This window comes from Aquarana catesbeiana, linkage group LG05 (genome assembly GCF_042186555.1).
Source record: "Aquarana catesbeiana isolate 2022-GZ linkage group LG05, ASM4218655v1, whole genome shotgun sequence".
Taxonomy (NCBI): Eukaryota; Metazoa; Chordata; class Amphibia; order Anura; family Ranidae; genus Aquarana; species Aquarana catesbeiana.
The window spans coordinates 295665427-295685838 of record NC_133328.1 but is presented as its reverse complement, the minus strand read 5'-3'; the positions used below and the strand labels follow the sequence as shown (position 1 = coordinate 295685838).

Genomic DNA, 20412 nt, shown 5'->3' with positions numbered 1-20412 from the left:
GCACTGCGTCGTTTTAACTGACAATTGCGCAGTCGTGCGACGTGGCTCCCAAACAAAATTGACGTCCTTTTTTCCCCACAAATACAGCTTTCTTTTGGTGGTATTTGATCACCTCTGTGGTTTTTATTTTTTGTGCTATAAACAAAAAAAGAGCGACAATTTTGAAAAAAACGCATTCTTTTTTACTTTTTGGCTATAATAAATATCCCCAAAAAATATATAAAAAAACATTTTTTTTCCTCAGTTTAGGCCGATACGTATTCTTCTACATATTTTTAGTAAAAAAAAATCGCAATAAGCGTATATTGATTTGTTTGCGCAAAAGTTATAGCGTCTACAAAATAGGGGATAGTTTTATGGCATTTTTATTAATAATTTTTTTTTACTAATAATGGCGGTGATCAGCGATGATTTTTATCGTGACTGGAACATTATAGCGGAACCATTGGCATTAATACAGCGATCAGTGCGATTAAAAATGCATTGATTACTGTAAAAATGTTACTGGCAGTGAAGGGGTTAACACTAGGGGGCAGGGAAGGGGTTAATGTGTGTTCTAGGGAGTGTTCTAACTGAAGGGGGATGTGGGCTGTGCTGTATGTATGAACAAAGGATCTGTCAGTTCTCCCCTCAGAGGAAACTGTGTGTTTACATACACAGATCCCGGTTCTTTGCACGCCCCGAGCGATCGCGGAAGCCCGACGGTGATCGAAACCACCGGGCATTCGCATCGGCTCGGGGGGGTGAGCGGAGGTGCGCACACATGCCTCCGGCGGCGTGCACGCGCCCCCTAGTGGCCACAGGGCAAAGCAATGTTACATAACGTCGTTTCGCCAAGCCGTGCCATTCTGTCACAGTACAACTGCGGCGGCTGGTCGGTATGTGGTTATTGACCAGATATTCAAAACAATCATAGCAACTTGGAGATGGCATATTGAGGTATCAGACAATTGTCCATAGTAAAAAATCGCTTGAAAAGCAACATAGTGGGGTAGCTTAGGAGTGGTTGAATAAAAACATCTAAGAAGAAAATGGTGGATCAAAATTGGCCCGAACCACATTTCATGGTTTCCTACCACATCAGGGGCGAGTGCACCAATGTCTGTAAAAAAGCATAAATAAACAAAATGGTCCAAAGTTACACCCAAACACAAGGGAGACTATATATGTAAAGGAGGCGAAAAATTAACTCATCCCACTAAGTACGTGCATATCAATTAAGTCTAGACCATGTGAACATGAAAACTGGTGGCTGCTAGAAATGTTCATCCCGGGAGCTGAGGAAGGGGCCCGGGCAGGAAAGCCGAAAGCACACAATGATCCCCAGAAAAAAAAGCAAACAAGTGGTCAAAAAGAAAACCATTTGGGCTCCAATGCTGTAAAAGGGAATAAATCAGGTAGACTATGAGTATATGAAGGTGTATTATATCATTGAAAAGTATTGAACAGTAAATGAAGCCCAACAGCAAGATAAAAAGTGGATACAAATGAAGTGTGAAAATAGTGAAAAAAAGGGGCGTACCTGCTCAGAGGGAAAGGAACAGTGCAGAGGATATAGGAAAAATGATGGACAGCCAATGCTGTCTTCAATCAAACACTGAAAGCATAGGCAGAAAGCCCAGCCAGGTGATTACCTAAAGCTGTGACAGAGAACCATGATCCACGGTTCTGTGCAGTATGCTGCTGGAGGTGCTACCAAGAGAGCTAGTGGAGTGAAATGGGGAGAATTATTATCTTTCAGGATGCCGGATGCATGGACTATGGCGGGGGTGGGAGGGGGTGTTTTTTTAAGCACCTGATTAGAGCCAGAGGCTCTAATAGGCTTCAAAATAGGGTGGGCTCGGGGTTCAGAGAGTGCGCCCTGATCCCACCCAATTGTGTGATTATAGCAAATGAATTTTCGCTATTTTCACACTAAAGTTCATCCCCGCCAATAAGGGATGCAGGTCAGTGAGACCTGTTTCCCGAATGGCCAAACCGCCAGGAACAGGAGACACGAGCAGAGGAGACATGTGCTGAACTGGGGAAAAAAGGAAGGATACCTCCATCCACTGCTGCTGCTGCTCTATTGGAGACACAGGCAGGAGCACTTGGAGAAGATAGCACAGACCAGCGGTAAGTGCCAGATCACCCGTGGGAGGGTGGTGTCACCAGAGCCACGAGCCTGGGGGGCTGCTATTCTTTCAGAGCCGTGAGACCCGCAGGGGGCTTACTGTTAGAGCCGTGATACCCTGCGGGGGAGTTGGGGTGATGTCAGAGCCACCTGGCCAAGGAGCCTGGGGTTGGGGGAGCTGCTGTCAGGTCAGAGTCACGAGACCCATGGGGGGGTGCTGTGAGAGCCACGAGACCCATGGAGGGAGGGTTTTTTGCTGCTGTCAGAGGCAAGCCCTGTTCTGTCAGAGGATGAGCTGTATACCCTTAGCAGTATACCCTGATCTGTATATCCTGAGCTGTATACCTTGAGCTGTATACCCTTATCTGTGATGCTGAGCTGTATACCCTGAGCTGTATACCCTGATCTGCAATGCTGAGCTGTATACCCTGAGCTGTATATCCTGATCTGTAATGCTGAGCTGTATACCCTGATCTGTAATGCTGAGCTGTATACCCTGAGCTGTGTACCCTGATCTGTGATGCTGAGCTGTATACCCTCATTTGTAATGCTGAGCTGTATACCTCTGTGAGGTTGAGCTGTATAACCTGATCTGTGATGCTGAGTTGTATACCCTGAGCTGTATTCCCTGATCTGTGATGCTGATCTGTATACCCTGATCTATGAGGCTGAGCTCTATACCCTGATCTGTATACCCTGATCTGTGTTGCTGAGCTGTATACCCTCATTTGTAATGCTGAGCTGTATACCTCTGTGAGGTTGAGCTGTATACCCAGATCTGTGATGCTGAGGTGTATACCCTGAGCTGTATAACCTGATCTGTGATGCTGAGTTGTATACCCTGAGCTGTATTCCCTGATCTGTGATGCTGATCTGTATACCCTGATCTATGAGGCTGAGCTCTTTACCCTGATCTGTATACCCTGATCTGTGATGCCAAGCTGTATAACCTGAGCTGTGATGCTGAGCTGTATACCCTGATCTGTGAGGCTAAGATATATACCTTGGTCTGTAATGCATAGCTTTATACTCTGTCCTGTGATGCTGGGGCTGTAAACTCTGTTCTGTGATGCAGAGCTGTATACTCCTAATGCTATGGGTGGAAGCAAGTGAATTACAGTGAACAGAGTGGGTGGATTCTATAAAGGGTGGGGCTTATGATAAGTGGGAGGGGTCAAAAAGGAGGGGCGGGGTCTGGTGCCCCCCCATCCTTAAACTTCACCAGCCACCACTGCACATAAGGTATAGAATACATATAGTATGTTGAAATTCACTAACAACAATGGTTTGTTAAGCAGTGTATGCCTTTAGCTAAGTGGTAGCATAGCTTAGATAAAAATGTGATTTTCTCAGTTTTTGGGGATATCTATTTGCTATTTTGCAGATATCAGTACAGATGACTGAGAGAAAAACTGAAAACCAAAAAGGCATAGGCATTTTTTGGAGAGCACCAGAATGGGTATGCACGGAGTGGGAAAATTATGATCTTGGCAAATATGTACACAATTTCATAAACTGCTGCTTCTGCATGCATGTTGTAAATATGAATATCAACGTTCACACTACCTTATTTGCTCCTACAGCACAGTATAGTTTTCTCAGCATCCCCACTGCAAGTGAACAATTGTGGTGCTTGTGCCTTATAATTTAAAATCTTGTCATACACATTACATCACATTTGTTTTCAATGTACACTGCAAATGGGTACTTCAACATGATATGAGTGCATAGCACTTTTCGTATTAATTTGCAATAAATATGCACAAGTATTGATCTTCAGCTATCAAACAACTTCATTAACAAATGCTCTTTACTTACAATAAAGAGACGGACACACACATTCCAGATGTGGTTCTTTTCTTTGGATGTTTGAATGACAGGGCATCATACACTTGGTGACACCCCAAAATGCACTGGATTACATACATCAAGCTGGGATTCAATCTTTTCTAGATCTTTCAAAGTTTCTAAGGTTACCTTCAGATCACAGACTGTGCTGGCTGGATTCCTTCAGAGCTCAAGCATCAGCTTTTTAAGTCCTTGCAACTAAACATATTTTTGTCTGACTCATTAGACTTTTCATGTTTTCAACTTTCTTGTTTTAAGTAAAGCCAACTCATTTTTTTCAGTTTATAGACCATAGTGTTTTAAGTTAGGAATACATAGCTTAACTTGTCTGGAACTATAGTTTTAAGTAAAAAATACATGTATTCCTAACTTAAAACCTATGGTCTATAAAATGAAAATATTGAGTAGGCTTTACTTAAACCTATGGTCCATAAACTGGAAAAATGTAGTTGGCTTTACGTAACACAACAAAGTTAAAAACATGAAAAGTCTAATGAGTCTGACAAAAATAAGCTTCATTGACAGTACTTAAAAAGCCGATGCAAATAGTTGCCTCAATTCTTTTGTGTAGACCCAGCACAATATTTTTTACTGTGCATTAACTTGTCTGGAACCATAGTTTTAAGTGATATTAACTTATTTTTTCTTGTAACTTACTCAATTTTTTTGGTAGTTGGTAAAACTTAGACATGTGCATTTGTTTTCGTCCGAATGCATTTTCGTCCAAATTTCAGGTATTTTCGTTATCGTTTTAACAAATGAAAGCGCAGAATACGAAAACTGAAAGATCCGACATAAACAAATGCTTTATTTTCTTTTCGTTGCGACAACAGTTCAATATAGATAGGAGATTCGACATGACGCTGACAATAACAATCTGTGTCTATCGAACCTGTGGTCGAATGTGCCTAACCTTAACTCTATTAGTCCAAGATTATTCTACATAGAGAGAAAAGATTTGACATAGAGAGAAAAGATTCTACATAGAGAGAAAAGATTCGACCTAGAGAGAAAAGATCGCTGCTGGAATTGGGTGGGGGAAGTAAAATAAAAATAATGATGATGATGAATGTTATTGGCCGATTGTAACCAAAGAGGAGGGGCAGTAAAAAAGCTAGAACTAAGTACACACGTACAGCCAACTTACTTTCACTTACGATTTGCTAGCAGAGAGAGACACACACACTGAATCATTTCAGAAGACAGTCAATCTTAGCTGGTCCGTTTGTCAGAGCACCTGAATTATTTAGCAATTAAGCATAAGCACAGCAGCAGAACAATAGTGACGCAAGCTACAGTTCAACTTAACTTTTTCATAATAATCTGCTGCTATTGTGTTAGTGTTGTGAACTTGATAGTGATACTAGTGTTGCTAGTGTTGTGATAGCCTCAGAGGCTGCCCGTGTTGTGGTGGTGGGGGGGATTTATTATTATAGATTCTATAATATAATGCCATATCAATATCTGACACAACGTCGGATGCCGCACCCGCCATTGCACTTGGAGATTGAGAAACGAATGTGAAAGTTGGCTGATTGTTGGGGTAGAGTAGACCATTCAACATGAATGACGAAGATTTGACAAAGCAACGAAAAACATACAAACGTCGAATCTTTGGCTTATGGTGTCTGTCAAAAGTTCTAAGAAGATTCGATGGAGCAGCTAAACTGTACGACGCTGCAATCGTACATTTCCGGTCAAATGCATCCGCCCATAGGCTATAAAAAAATTCTAATGTTGGTTGACTAGTAAAATAATTAATAAATATAATTATTACTAGTCATACAACATTAGAATTCTACTACAGCTAGCTTGTAGGCAGAAAATTCGACCGGAAATGCATGATTACAGTTTCGCTGCTACGTCGAATCTTCTTTGAACATTCGACAGACACCATAAGCCTTCAATGACAGATTTGACCTTAATTAATTTGGATTTTTGGACAGATGCAATTTTTAACGAAAAACTAAATGAATAAAAACTAATTTTCGGGACTAACTAAATAAATGTATTTTTTGGACGAAAACGAAATTCCGAAACAAATTATCTCAGTGTGCACATGTCTAGTAAAACTTATTTTCAACATGTATTTGTTGTATGTTTGAAGGTTTTTATATAATAATAATAATACAATAATATGGTTTTAAGAAAAAGGAATAGTCTCATGAAACAGGCTTTCAAAACAAACTAACATTTATTATATATGAAGTGTTACAAATGTAATATTATTAAAGCAGCATAAAATGTAAATGTAAACATCTTTCAAAAAAAATTAAAATTTTCTCAGCTACCAAATCAAACTGAAACACACACATGTAGCATACAGTATATCTGTAAAGAACATAGAACACAGAATGTTTTAACTTTTTTTTAAGCCTTTTAGGAAAGTAATTTGCGTTTTAACCACTTCAGCCCCGGAAGAATTTACCCCCTTCTTGACCAAGCCCTTTTTTGCGATACAGCACTGCGTCATTTTAACTGACAATTGCGTGGTCATGCAACGTTGTACCCTAACAAAATGAATGTCCTTTTTTTCCCACAAATAGAGCTTTCTTTTGGTGGTATTTGATCACCTCTGCGTTTTTTATTTTTTGCGCTATAAACAAAAAAAGAGCGAACATTTTGAAAAAAATCAATATTTGCTATAATAAATATCCCCAAAAATATATAAAGAAAAATTCTTCCTCAGTTTAGGCTGATATGTATTCTTCTTTATATTGTTGGTAAAAAAAATCGCAATAAGCGTATATTGATTGGTTTGCGCAAAAGTTATCACGTCTATAAAATAGGGGATAGATTTATGGCATTTTTTATTATACCTTTTTTATTAGTAATGGTGGCGATCTGCGATTTTTATCATGACTGCGACATTGCAGCGGACAGATCGGACACTTTTGACACTATTTTGGGACCATTGGCATTTATACAGCGATCAGTGCTTTAAAAATGCACTGATTACTGTGTAAATGTCACTGCCAGGGAAGGGGTTAAACACTAGGGGGCGATCAAGGGGTTAAGTTTGTTCCCTGGGCGTGTTCTAACTGTAGGGGTGGATGAGCTCACTAGAACATGACAGAGGTCACTGCTCCCCATCACTGGGAGCAGTAGATCCCTGTCGTGTTGCTAGGCAGAACAGGGAAATGCCTTGTTTACAAATGCCTTGTCTCCCCATTCTGCCTCTGTGTGTCATGATCGCGGTCCACTGGCGGACATTGAGTCTGCAGGACCCGCGGGCACGCTCCCACGCCTGCTAGCCTCCGATGACACAGCGACATACAGGTACGTTGTTTTGCACACCCGTGCCACTTTGCCAACGTATATCAGCGTGAGCCGGTCGGCAAGTGGTTAAAGTGTGAACGTTGAATGTCCAATATCTCAAAAATGGAACAAACAGAAAGTTTGTTTTTGTGGTATAAAATCAGCACAAATGCAGCACAAACAAATAGTATTGTCACGATTAAGGGGTCAGGTTCGAAGACCAGTTGCTAAAGCAGTGAAAGCTCACACAGGAACCAGCAGGATAGGAACACAGGCAGGTCACCCTGGCAGATGTCACAGGCTCACTTGAGGTACAGAATCTAAGTACTAACCGGTGTTCACCAGAACTCCTGCTGGTGAAGATGGATTTTTCAGCGTGTTAGCACCAGGTCATGGTCCTCAGGATTGCCCAACCAGGAGGTGAGCAAGCCGGGGTCCAGTAGCAGATATAGCAGATAGGGATCAAGCAGAAGCGTAGTCAAGAAACAAGCCAAAGGTCGGTAACAAATAGTTGCAGGTTGGGATCAAGCAGAAGCATAGTCGAGGAACAAGCTTAAAGGTCAGTAACGAATAGTTGCTGGTTGGGATTAAGCAGAAGCGTAGTCGAGGAGCAAGCTAAATGTCGGTAAAGAATAATAGCAAAGATACAGATGGCAGCAGGAGAGACAAAAGTGAGATATGGGCTGGAGAAGGCACATTATTCTGGCAACCAGGAAGTGCAGAAACATGGCCTCAATCAGGAAGTTCGTGGGGGAAGCAAAGAGTCCAATGTTCAAAGCAAATAAGATTTACAGCAGTATCATTCAGGTCCAGCATTCCAAGTGGCTCAGCAAGCAGAGTCAATGCCCAACATAGCTGAGGTCCCAGGCAGGGCCGTTTGAAGGAATTTGGGGGCCCCAAGCAAAATGGACATGGAGGCCCCCCAACCCCCCCCCCCCCCCGCACGCACACATAGCCTACAGGAATCACAGCATAGTGATACAGTTTAAGTTCACCAACACTTTATATAAATAAAAAAGGTTTACAGTGCATATACTGCTGTTGCATATAATGTGCATAACATTTGAACATTTTCAACAATTGAAGAGGAGGGAGGGGGACAGAGGCTGCGGACATACTACAGGAGGGGGGCAGAGGCTGCAGACATACTACAGGAGGGGGACAGAGGCTGCGGACATATTACAGGAGGGGGACAGAGACTGCGGACATACTACAAGAGGGGGACAGAGGCTGCAGACATACTACAGGAGGGGGACAGAGGTTGCGGACATACTACAAGAGGGGGACAGAGGCTGCAGACATACTACAGGAGGGGGGCAGAGGCTGCGGACATAATACAGGAGGGGGACAGAGGCTGCGGACATACTACAGGAGGGGGACAGAGGCTGCAGACATATTACAGGAGGGGGACAGAGGCTGCGGACATACTACAGGAGGGGGACAGAGGCTGCGGACATACTACAGGAGGGGGACAGAGGCTGCGGACATACTACAGGAGGGGGACAGAGGCTGCTGACATACTACAGGAGGGGGACAGAGGCTGCGGACATGATAGTGTCCTCCTCACCCCCTCACAGTAGCCTCCTCCTCTGTCCACCATCATATTACAGTCTACACACCAGTGTGTGCTGCTCCTGTGCTGCTTCCCTTTCACCTCTCCACAGTCCACAGGGCAGCACATCAGTGTCCTTCACTGTCCCCCTGCATGCCATGGCTTCACTCCCCCTCCCCCCAGTAAGGCCATGTCATCCTCTGTCGCCTGTCCCCAGACCCAGTACTGTCAGCTGCTGTCCCCAGTAATGTCATCCTCTGCCCCAGTGTCACACTCTACGCCTCACTTACCCCCCCTCGACTCCTCCGCCTACGGTGAGTGCACAAAACACGGCTGCCGTGTCTTAGCCAGGAACAAGTGTTCTCTGGAATCTATTAAAAAATGGCGCCGGGTGGCACCATTAAGTTACTGCGCATTCGCCGCCCGCCTGAGCGAGTACGAGCATTCCTGAGCCTGGCCGGCTTCAGAACGGCGCATGCGCAGTTACATGGTCGGCTCGCGGCCATCTTTTTTACGGGCACCGCTGCCCGTAACGGACATTTACGGGCGGGCGGTTGGCAACACCGGGAATCGGCGGCCGGCAGCGCGGCTGGGGCCCCTAGGCCAGCTCGGGCCCCCAAGCAATTGCTTGTTTTGCCTGTCCTGTCGCAACGTGCCTGGTCCCAGGTTCAAGTCAAGGTCCTTATGGGTATAATTAATTTTAAAATGTAATAACATGTGGTGCAAAGTGGGAGAGGTTTAATCAACTATAATGTGCAATATCTCTGAAACCAAACAAGCACATAGGTTTGTTTTTGCAGCACAAATCAGCACAGATGCAGTGCAAATGAACGCTATCTTTGTTTTTAAATTTTAATAACATTGGGTGCAAAGTGGGCAGGCTTGATGTTACATAATCTGAATTTGATTTCTAATATTTCAAAAATCAAACTGGCTGAAACATTCATTTTTGTGGCACAAATCAGCACAAACAAATGGTATAATTTTTTAAAAAATGTAATAGCATGGGGTGCAAAGTGTATGTGTGGGGGGGGTTTCAGCAACTATTATGAGTAATATCTCTGAACCTAAACGGCACAAACGTTCATTTTTTCAGCACAATAATGCTATATTTTTTTACATTTTAATAACGTGAAAATTGGGTGGGGCTTGTGGTCACATAATCTAAAATTTAAAGGAGAAGTATAGCCAAAGCTTGTTTGGCTGTACTTCTCCTATGGATCACAGGAGTGCAATTCGTTTTGCACTCCTGTGACTTGTTTTCAGCAGAGAGCGGGCTGAAGTATGCTCTCTGCTGAGGTCCCCAATGTCAGTCCAGGCACCACGTCATCCTGCGAATGTGAGTTCGGATCTGCCAGGTGCCTGGACTGACACCCCTCTCAGCTTCTCAGCGAGCCCCTGAGAGCCTGAGACAGCCGCTCCCCGCCCCTCCACATCTCAGCGCTCTCCGGTGAGTGAGGAGGAAGCAGAGTGGAGAGCTGTGACTGACAGTCTGCAGCTCTCTGCTCGGGGAGCTGTGAGAACTGAGCCATCGGCGGTGTTCGAACCCTCAGTTTTCAGTTCAGAGGCGCCAGGGGACAGATACAGCATTGGAGCGATGCTGCATCCATCTAGGTAAGTATGAAATTAAAAAAAAAATGTTCCTTTACTTCTCTTTTAATATGCAACTCCAAAACCGAATGGCAGAAACATTCATTTTGTGGCACAAAACAGTTTTTAAGCTTAACAACCGGCGGTCCCTCATGCTGCATCTTGGTTGCATTCTGCCGAATGCAGTAAGCGCAAACTTTGCATGCGCACAAATGAGTTGTCTCAATAGGTGTATACAACGGATGTATGTCCATTTATTATAAATATATTAATCGGCAAATAAAACAAACATTTTGGATGGTATGTTAAGCAACATTTAAAGCATGTGAACGATAATTTGTTCAATGTTCATTCTATACCTTTTAATATCTTTGCATGGCTTTGTAGTGACTTGGAAAAATTCTTGTCACTGGTGGTGCTCTTTTGTCCTGATGGGCCTCAAACATATGGGAACTGCCTTGTGCAGGTTTTCAAAGTTCCAAAAGACGTCAAACTCTTTAAAATTACAACGTCAAAACTCGGTGGTTGCACGTTTGGCAAAAATCAGCTTAAATTTCAGTCAAAAGAAAAGGTAATTTTTAAGTAAATGTAACTCGATTAGAATATGGAAATGCACATACCTTAAAAGTTTTGTCTAGATTACTCAATATTATACATTATTTTTGTAAATGTAAAAGGTGTGTTTTAAGAACTAATGAAAATTAAGTAAAGTACTTAAAATATCAAAGTAAATTAATTAACATTTATTTATTTGTTGAAAATGATACAATTATTGTGTTAAAATTACAAGCCAACAAAATCATTTTTATCAGTGTGCATCTCTACAAGTGTATGCTTTAGTTAAAAAATGAATGGATTACCTCCGCAGGGTCTCCAATTAATCATAATAATACATAGGAATAAAAACATGCTAAAGAAAATTTTCCAGCTCTTGTGTGTTTACCTATATTAACCACTTGCCGACCGCCGCACGCCGATATACGTCGGCACAGTGGTAGCGTTGGGCAAATGGGCGTACCTGTACGTCCCCTTTAATTTGCGGGCTAGTGGGTGTGTGCCCGATGCATACTGCGTGACTGTGCCCATGGGTCCCGCGGACTCGATGTCTGCCGGTGTCCCGCGATCATGGCACTGAGCAGCAGAACAGAGAGAGAAGCCTATGTAAACAAGGCATTTCCCTGTTCTGCCTAGCAAAATGACAGAGATCTACTGCTCCGTGTCATCGGGAGCAGTGATCTCTGTCATGTTGCAGTGAGCCCATCCCCCCTACAGTTAGAATCACTCTCTAGGACACACTTAACCCATTGATCACCTCCTAGTGTTTAACCCCTTCCCTGCCAGTGTCATTTACACAGTAATCAGTGCATTTTTATATCACTGATCTTTGTATAAATGACAATGGTCCCAAAATAGTGTCAAAAGTGTCCGATGTGTCCGCCGCAATGTCACAGTCACGATAAAAATCGCAGATCGCCGCCATTACTAATAAAAAAATTAATAATAAAAATGCCATAAATCTATCCCCTATTTTGTAGACGCTATAACTTTTGCGCAAACCAATCAATATACGCTTACTGCGATTTTTTTTACCAAAAATATGTAGAATTTTTTGTTGGTGCCATCTAAACTCAGGAAAAAATTTATATAGATACTAGAAAAACTATGGAATGGATTTTATAGGCACACAGGTAGAATTTCTAAAAATGATAAAGTTGATTTATTGAGTACAAAATTCGTATAATAGAAACAACAAATACATGTAAAGGCATATAAAATTCAGTAGGATTAATAATATATATCCCGCACGCAACCTTAGCCCCACTTCATACAATACGTAGAGCTGGTAGTATAACCAGCAGTAAGGAAATTAAATTCCCGTAGTGGTGATTCTGTTGAAGGTGTGAGCAAGCAAACTTGTGGGTCAGGTTGTGAGTCCGGGTATACATGAACTTTTAGTTGCTCGACATGTTGCGCGTAGGAGCACGCTTCCTCAGGAGCACATGAAATTCTGCATGAAACAGACGCAAGATAGGAGATGTCAGGAAAAGCCAGCAAGCACGGTTTCCCAGGTCTCATCCAGAGACCACAGATTATATAGCAACACGGTACTGGCAGGTAGGAAATATTAATTGATAGCCTAGTATAGGTGCAGTTTGGTGGTCTGCTTGTGCAGCATGAGGATAAAACACAGACCAGTACCTTAGGGAGGTAAGCTCTCTAACCGGGCCAGACCATGAGCGCCATGTATTTAGCTTGATGGCTAATCAGCGTTTGCCTGAAAAAAAATTTTTCTCATTCCTTCATTGACAGACACAGCCTTCTTTATTCAGAACGGTAGGGTTATATCATCTCCGCGGGAGTAGGACTAGGCAGAACAAAAAAACAACCCCTGGCTACGCCCATGGGCTGTCCTTCGTCAGTATATAGCCCCCCCCTGCTCTAGGTATTCAGTTTTTTTTTCTGCTTAGTCAGGAGTAAGGACCTAGTTCCCTGCTTGGATCTCTAGTCCTGGGAATTTTTTGTTGTTTTTTTCTCTTTTTCTTGGATTTTTTCCAGTGAGATCTACAATCAACTGCCGGGCTGGGCGACGGGCTGGACGCTTGATCCAGTGGTCACCCCAGTCTGGCCAGCGAGCGCGCGCAGACCACAGCTACACGCTAGGTCAGCTGCAATATAGCCCCACTGGACAGGGGCTGGCCCTGCGAGTTAAATGCCTTGCGAGGTCGCATACGACCAGGTCTCGGCCTGTGTCACAGCATTCCACATGGCTGACAGCCCCCCACTTCGGTGGCGAGGAGAATCTGTCTGGGAGCGTTACCCGCGCTTTTCGCTGGAGAGGTAAGTAAGGGGTCCCCTCCTCTCCTTCCCTGGAGTGGTTTGGGGTGTGGGTACTCCCTGGGGTGGTCGGTCCCTCTGGGGTTCTCCACCCCCCTTCCTCCTCCCCCCTCTATCCCAGGTGAGGCCTAAACTCCCGGCCTAGGGGCTTTGGGATATGGTTCCCCTTTTCCACCTTCGGTTGTTACTGGGGGGGCATCTAGGGTTGGGCCTGGGAGGTGAGTGGTTGCCGCAATTTAGGCCGCGGCTTTGCAGCCACCCATACTCACGGGCAAAAATTTAGGCCGCGGCTTTGCGGCCTACTGGCTTGGATGTCCGAAAGTTTAGGCAATGGCCTTGTGGCCAACCGACCGGCTGTCCGGTCGGGCGGTCCGGTACCACCATGTGCTACACGCTCGCAATGGGCAGCCAACATTTAGTCCGCAGCTTTTGCGGCCTACTGGGCCGCGTTTTTGTACCTAATGGACCACGGCTTCTGTGGCCTTCTGGATCAGCATCTCTGTGAGGGACCCCAGTCTGTGCCCGCTGTGAGGGGCCCTGGTCTGTGCCCGCTGTGAGGGGCCCTGGTCTGTGCCCGCTGTGAGGGGCCCCGGTCTGTGCCCCCTGTGAGGGGCTCTGGTATTTGCCACAGTATTTGCCCCCTGTGAGGGCCTCCGGTATTTGCCCCCTGTGAAGGGCCCCAGTTTGCACCCCCTGTGAGGCACCCTGGTTTTTGCCCCCTGTGAGGGGCCCCTGGTCTGCACCCCCTGTGAGGGGCCCCGGTCTGTGCCCCTTGTTAGGGGCTCTGATTTGTGCCCCCTGTAAAGGGGCCTTGGTCTGTGCCCCCTCGGTCGACATCCCATATGTGGACCTCATGCGGGGGGGTTCCAGTTGGTGGCCCCCTCCCCCTGTGTTTTTTGGAGTAGTGCTTAGGCATATAGCCTAGTATATGGCACCCCTGCCCTTCCCCCGTCTCCTATCTGGCTCTGAGGACATGGCCCACCTTGCGGGGTGGTGACCACGGTCCCTATCTTGTCAGGGAGTGAGGATGACTGTAGTATGGCGCGAAAAAGCGCTGGTTATCGCACTTATTACATCTGTGCAGGAACCTTTCAAGATGGGGGATGCAGCGCTGGCTACGGCGGGGAGCCGATACCTCATAAGCCGCCTTGCGCGGCGAAAACGTTCCCTTTTCCCTCTTATCTTGACAATATTGTCCTTGAAGACTGGGAGGGTCTAGAGTGCATTTGTGTTTCTAAAAAAAACTTGCTGTGAGGTACCCATTTGGGAATGCCCCTGCCTTTACTGCATTGCCGGACCTATGGCCTAGGCGCTGCAGTATGTCAGCTACGCCTCTTGGCCGTAGTTCCCCTGGTTGCTGAGCTTCCAAGGTCTCCTCAGTGGTGCTTAGACAGGTATTTTGGGGGCTACCCTGGATGTCAATACTTCCAATGGGCGTCTACTGCCGGACCGCTTGCTGTTCTCCGTGGGGGGATGTGCAAGCTCCACTGCTGCAGAGTGTGGTTGTCACGGTTCCCGTTTCGGGAACAGTTTAAGGCTCTGACCTGCCATGTGTGGGTACAGAAGGTTGGGATGGAGTCCGTTAGCATGGCGGTAGCACCCCTTCATCATGGTGACCTTCTGGTTTCTATCGACATCACGAATGCAGATCTGGCCAGCGTGTTTTCTTCTCTTGGACAAACTCCAGAAGTTGCATGCTGCGTTTTTTATTTTTCTGTCTGGCAGGTAGGCCCTCTGCAGACCTATCTATGGTCCCAAGGCCGTTCTTCCATCCTGCCTTAGAGTCACTGGTTTTAACGGCCTGGCAGTGTTGAGCAGTTCCGACACTGTTGATGGCTAGGGAGACCATCTTTTAGGAGGTTTTAACCTCCGGGTGTGGAGAGCGCATATATCCTGGTGTGAATCCTTGTTCTTTCTAGGTGGCTCCAATTCCAACCCCCATTTACGGGGGGTTTAGCAGGAATGTGCCTCGAGTACCATCGAGGGCCAGGTGTCAGCCTGAGTTGTCGTCTTCAGCATCCCCTGGTCTCGCTCTCCCTGGTGCGTACCTTTATTGAAGGGGTTAGATGTTTGTTTCCACCGGCGAGTTCTTTTTCTACCGCCGTGGGATCTGAACTTGGTGTTTTTGGTTCTCCGGGAGCCACTCTCTCTCTCCCTCTCTCAAAATATCGGGAGATTGCACTGCTTACTCTGTCTCTGAAGGTGGCCTCTTGGTGGCTTTCACCTCTGCTCACAGGGTGTCGAAAAGGGTGGCGTTATCTTCTCGTTCACCTTACCCAGGTTTAGGCGGTGCTTCGCCCTTTTCTATAGTTCCGTCCCTGGGTTTCCATTTGAACAAGGACATTGTGTTTCCTTTCTTGTGTCCCTGGAAACACATCCCAAGGAATTTGGCTTATCTGCCCGGGATGTGGTTTGGGGGATTCGGTTGTATTTGTCAGCCACTGAGTCTTTTGGAGGTCAGGCTCTCTGTACTCACAGACAGGCCAAGAAAGGGGCTGTCTGCTTCTTCTGCGACCTTCTTCTAGATGGATCAGACAGATGATGACTCTGGGCTATTCTGTCAGGAATCGGGTTCCTGCTTTCCCTATTACGGCGCATTCTTCTCTGGCGCCTAGTGCGTCTTGGGCCTTCTGTCTTCAGGCGTTCGTGGCGCATTTTTCATAAGTTCTAGGAAGTGGATGAGTTGGCATCTGCGAGTGCCTTTTTTGGTCGCAAGCTTTTTGCAGGCTGCTGTTAAGAGGGTCTAATCCCTCTTGAAGGGGTATCGTTCGGGTTGGGTTCCAGCTTGTCCTGTGTGAAGCTCCTGTTACCTAGTTGGCTTTTGTGTTAGCCTTGGGATTTTTCGCTGTCCCATCCCTCATGTTCAGCACTGCTTTGGAATGACCCTACCGTTCTGAATAAAGAAGGCTGTGTCTGTCAATGAACAAATGAGAAAATAGGATTTTTTACTTACCGTAAAATCAGTTTCTCTGAGTTCATTGACAGACACAGCACCCACCCCTCTATGGAGTTTTTTGATACTTCTATTACTGCTTGCTACTAAACTGAATACCTAGAGCAGGGAGGGGGTTATTTACTGACGGAGGACAGCCATGGGCGTAGCCAGGGGTTGTTTTTTTGTTCTGCCTAGTTCTACTCTTGCAGAGATGATATAACCCTACCGTTCTGAATAAAGAAGGCTGTGTCTGTCAATGAACTCAGAGAAATGGATTTTACGGTAAGTAAACAAACCTATATTTTTATATATTTTTGGGAGATATTAATTATAGCAAAAGGTAAAAAAGATTGCTTTTTTTGAAAATTGTCCCCCCTTTTTTGTTTATAGTGCAAAAAATAAAAACTACAGAGGTGATCAAATACCACCAAAAGAAAGCTCTATTTGTGGGGAAAAAAAAGGATGTCAATTTTGTTTTGGTGTAAAGTCGCACGACCGCGCAATTGTCAGTTAAAGCAACGCAGTGCCGAATCGTAAAAAATACTCTGGTCAGGAAGGGGGTAAATCCTTCCAGGGCTGAAGTGGTTAAATCAGGTCAATTGTGTGTAACATATAAAGCCATTTCATGACATGTGGACCTTGATCAAAGCAGTTGAAATGTAGATTTGGATAAATGTGAGACAATGCAGAAGCTATTGCAAAGCAATAACCAGTTATGGCATTTTCTAGTTCAGACATTACAGCAAAATACTGAATTTAATATTACATTCGTAAATATTTAGCATCAAGGGTAGAAGTGCAAGGACTTTGTCACTAAACATTTGTTTAAGGATTTTCAGCCCACTTTTGTTTAAAAGTTTTCCACACAGAATACAGGAGCAAAGAACGGCCTCTGAGCTACTCAGTCCCTCAGTCTTCCTCACAGACTTTTTCAACTCTCAGGCGACAGCCGGGTCAGGTTGCCGGTCTTTATGGTAAGACAGGCCAGAACACAGACACACAACTAGTGTGTCTATACATACACTGCTGTCTCCTGCAGTATGACTCTCCTAGTGAGGGTGGAGCCCTATTGACTACACTGATTCTGTTTTGTGGATCCACATTCACCTGCCTACACTTGATCCAACGCTTTTTCATTGCCGAATAGGGATGAGCTCTGAATCCACTTGAGCTATTCTACCAGGAAGCAGTTGCTGCACATCACCAGCCAAAAATGGACAAGGCATTCCCCGCTCCGCAGTCACATGTATACAAGGGGCATGTATGTGTGTAGCTCTGGGGTGGGGAATGCCTCAGCTATATACATGACTGGTGGTGGTGGTGGTGGTGATAGCTTCCTGGGAAAATAGCTCAGATGGGTTCAGACTAGGATCATTCCTCAGCTCATCCCTGCTGCTTAACCAATTAATAAAGCAGAACTAAACCCATCAATTCAACAGTTTCACAAAACAGTTACATTCCCAGCATGCCAGGAATGCTAATGCCGCGTACACACGAGCGGACTTTACGGCAGACTTTGCCCGGCGGACTTTTCGACGTACTTTACGACACACTTTCTGAATGAACGGACTTGCCTACACACAATCCACCAAGGTCCGTCGAATTCGTACGTGATGACGTACGACCGGACTAAAACAAGGAAGTTCATAGCCAGTAGCCAATGGCTGCCCTAGCGTGGCTTTTTTTCCGTCGAACTAGCATACAGACGAGCGGACTTTTCGACCGGACTCGATTTCGACGGATTGATTTAAAACATGTTTCAAATCTAAGTCCGTCCAACTTTTGAGAAAACAAAGTCCACTGGAGCCCACACACGATCGAATTGTCAGACGAAATTCTGTCCGCCGGGCAAAGTCTGCCGTAAAGTCCGCTCGTGTGTACGCGGCATAACTGTCACACATGCTTGTACTCTCAACCAAACTGTCAAACCATCAAATAGTTGAAATCATAATTGATCACATGTGCAGCACCATAGCAGTTGCAGACCAAACACAAGTCTAAGATGGCAGTTTCCATGACTGAAAAGGATAAGAGGTTTTAGTTCCACTTTAACTACATTGCTCTACAGTGACAGAGTGGCAGCCTGTTATTCATTATAAAATGGGTTTACACAACGCTCAGAGATGGTAATGATATGTTGCATGTTTACATGCTCTTTTTAAAATTGATTTTCCTTTTAGGTACTAAACTATCACAGATAGATTTGCTGCACTAAAGCACTTTCTACTCTGATGAACTGTGTGATTAAACCTGAAGATTTCTGAATTAAACTGTTATTTGAAATGCTAGGCTGGTCTCTATGTTGCCAATATTTAATGTACAGTATACATGTCCTGTATGCTGTGCAGACATTCCTATCTGACTGGTGTTTAACAAGGACAAACATACATTTGTCATCATGGTACAACTGGATACATGTTTTAGCATAAAAGGAATTTTAAGTGTATCTAAACCGAAAAACTATAAACATTAAAGTATTTTTGTTTTCATAAAACAAATAATAATATAAATAGTATAATAAACATGTATTTGCTATTTTGCTCTATAAATAATAAAAAATTCCACCTCTGCTTGTAACATATACTGTAGCACGGGGAGTGTGTCAGCATGGCTGGGGAACACTTTTAAAGCTAATCACAGAGGAAGATTTTTTTTTTTAGAAAAAGCACTTTAAACCAAATATGTTGTTGCACATAAGGAAATCTCTTCAAAGTGAAAAAAAAATACTTCTTTTGAATTTGAATTTAAAGAAAATGCCCCCTCCTATTTTCTGGTGACAGCTAAAAAAAATAATTTTCCCTTACCAAGACAAGAGAAAGTGAATCTCCCTAACAGGGACATAGACAGCAACAAGAGTCTGACAGAGGCCCTAACACTTTAACACTATATCCAAAACAAAAAAAAAAGGAAAATGGCTTTAGATAAACTTTATTGATAAAGTGTAATGAACAGTAACACAGAAGTAGCATATAGCCCAGTCATCATTAGTCATATTTATGTCATTGTATGATGGTCATCGTATTTTGATAACCATTCCTTCCCTACTAAGCTGAGTAGATGCAACAAAAGTTTCTCATATATCATTGTAATCAAAAAAGTACTCTCTTACACAGGAGTCCAGCATCTACCCGTGCTGAGAGTATACAGTCTACTGGATCATCCTCAAGCAAGCAAGAAACCCGGCCACCAAGAATAAAAAAGTTGACAAGACAATATAGTTTGTGAGTTGTGAAACTTTGTGAATATATGCATGCTACACCATATCCTTATTTATATAGAACAAAATTGTTATTTGACTATTATTACATTTGTATGACTGCCAAAGTTTAGCTTTAGTTGGGTCAACTCAAATAAGTGAACAAATGACCTAGTATATTTTTCTAGTATAAAATTAGGTGCTAAAATTATTATAAAATAAGTATATTACCATAGCCAACGGAACAATAATTGTCTTGTTCCAAAGTAATATGTACCTTGTACACACAGGCTGCTCTTACGGTTCCATGAACCACATCAATGGCATTTCAGATAATTTCCGATGTTCACAATAGTGTAGCAAAGAGAACTGGATATAAGGGGCCTGGGTGCTTGGAGAAAACTATCTGCTATGTCTAGCTCTGGTCCTATTTCACACTGGCCATCTGAAAGCATTGAGAGTAATTATTATGCATATGATCCATGACTTTTTATTGTACCAGAAACCGTTTCATCTTTGGCACCTCCTATAGATACTGGGGTTGAGTTACTAGAACTGAAGAATGCAAAAGCTGGTGCAGCTTTGCATGGTAGCCAATTAGCTTCTAACTTCAGTTACCAACATTATTCCCCATTTGTCTTATTAAAATGAAAAGTGGTTAGAACGTTATTAAAATGTAAACTGACCAATAATAAAGCTGTAAATGTTGTTATGGCCACAAAGATAAATGACCCCCTAGTCATTAAGGCCAGATTCACACTGTTGCATTGCAGTACACTGCGTGGTAAAACATTGCTGTGCGCAATAGTGTGCTATCTTTGTATATGCCCCCTTGTACTTTTTGGTGTGCAATTGCAATGAATGGACTGCTTTAATGGAATGCACATTGATGTGTGACATAACACATGTTAACGTACTGCATAGATGTGCTCAAATTTGATCAGACAACAGAACCACAATAACTTATTGGATAAGGCAGTAAGAGTTCACCAGAGCTGTCAACCTTGTCAAAATGTTTTTTTTAAATAGTCAGTTTCATTGTCAGCTGTATGTATGGAATGGCTCTCTGAATTATGCAGTAGAAA

The 20412-nt window shown here is 43.9% G+C and overlaps 1 protein-coding gene across 2 annotated transcripts in view; it reads left to right on the top strand.

Annotated features, from left to right (window-relative positions):
- EPB41L4B (erythrocyte membrane protein band 4.1 like 4B) overlaps positions 1-20412 on the top strand; it is a 910607-nt gene that overhangs the window by 815549 nt on the left and 74646 nt on the right. For both annotated transcript variants that reach the window (XM_073630789.1, XM_073630788.1), the window contains one exon: positions 19245-19352. In XM_073630789.1, the coding sequence (XP_073486890.1) occupies positions 19245-19352 (108 nt within the window). The remainder of the gene's footprint in view (positions 1-19244; positions 19353-20412) is intronic.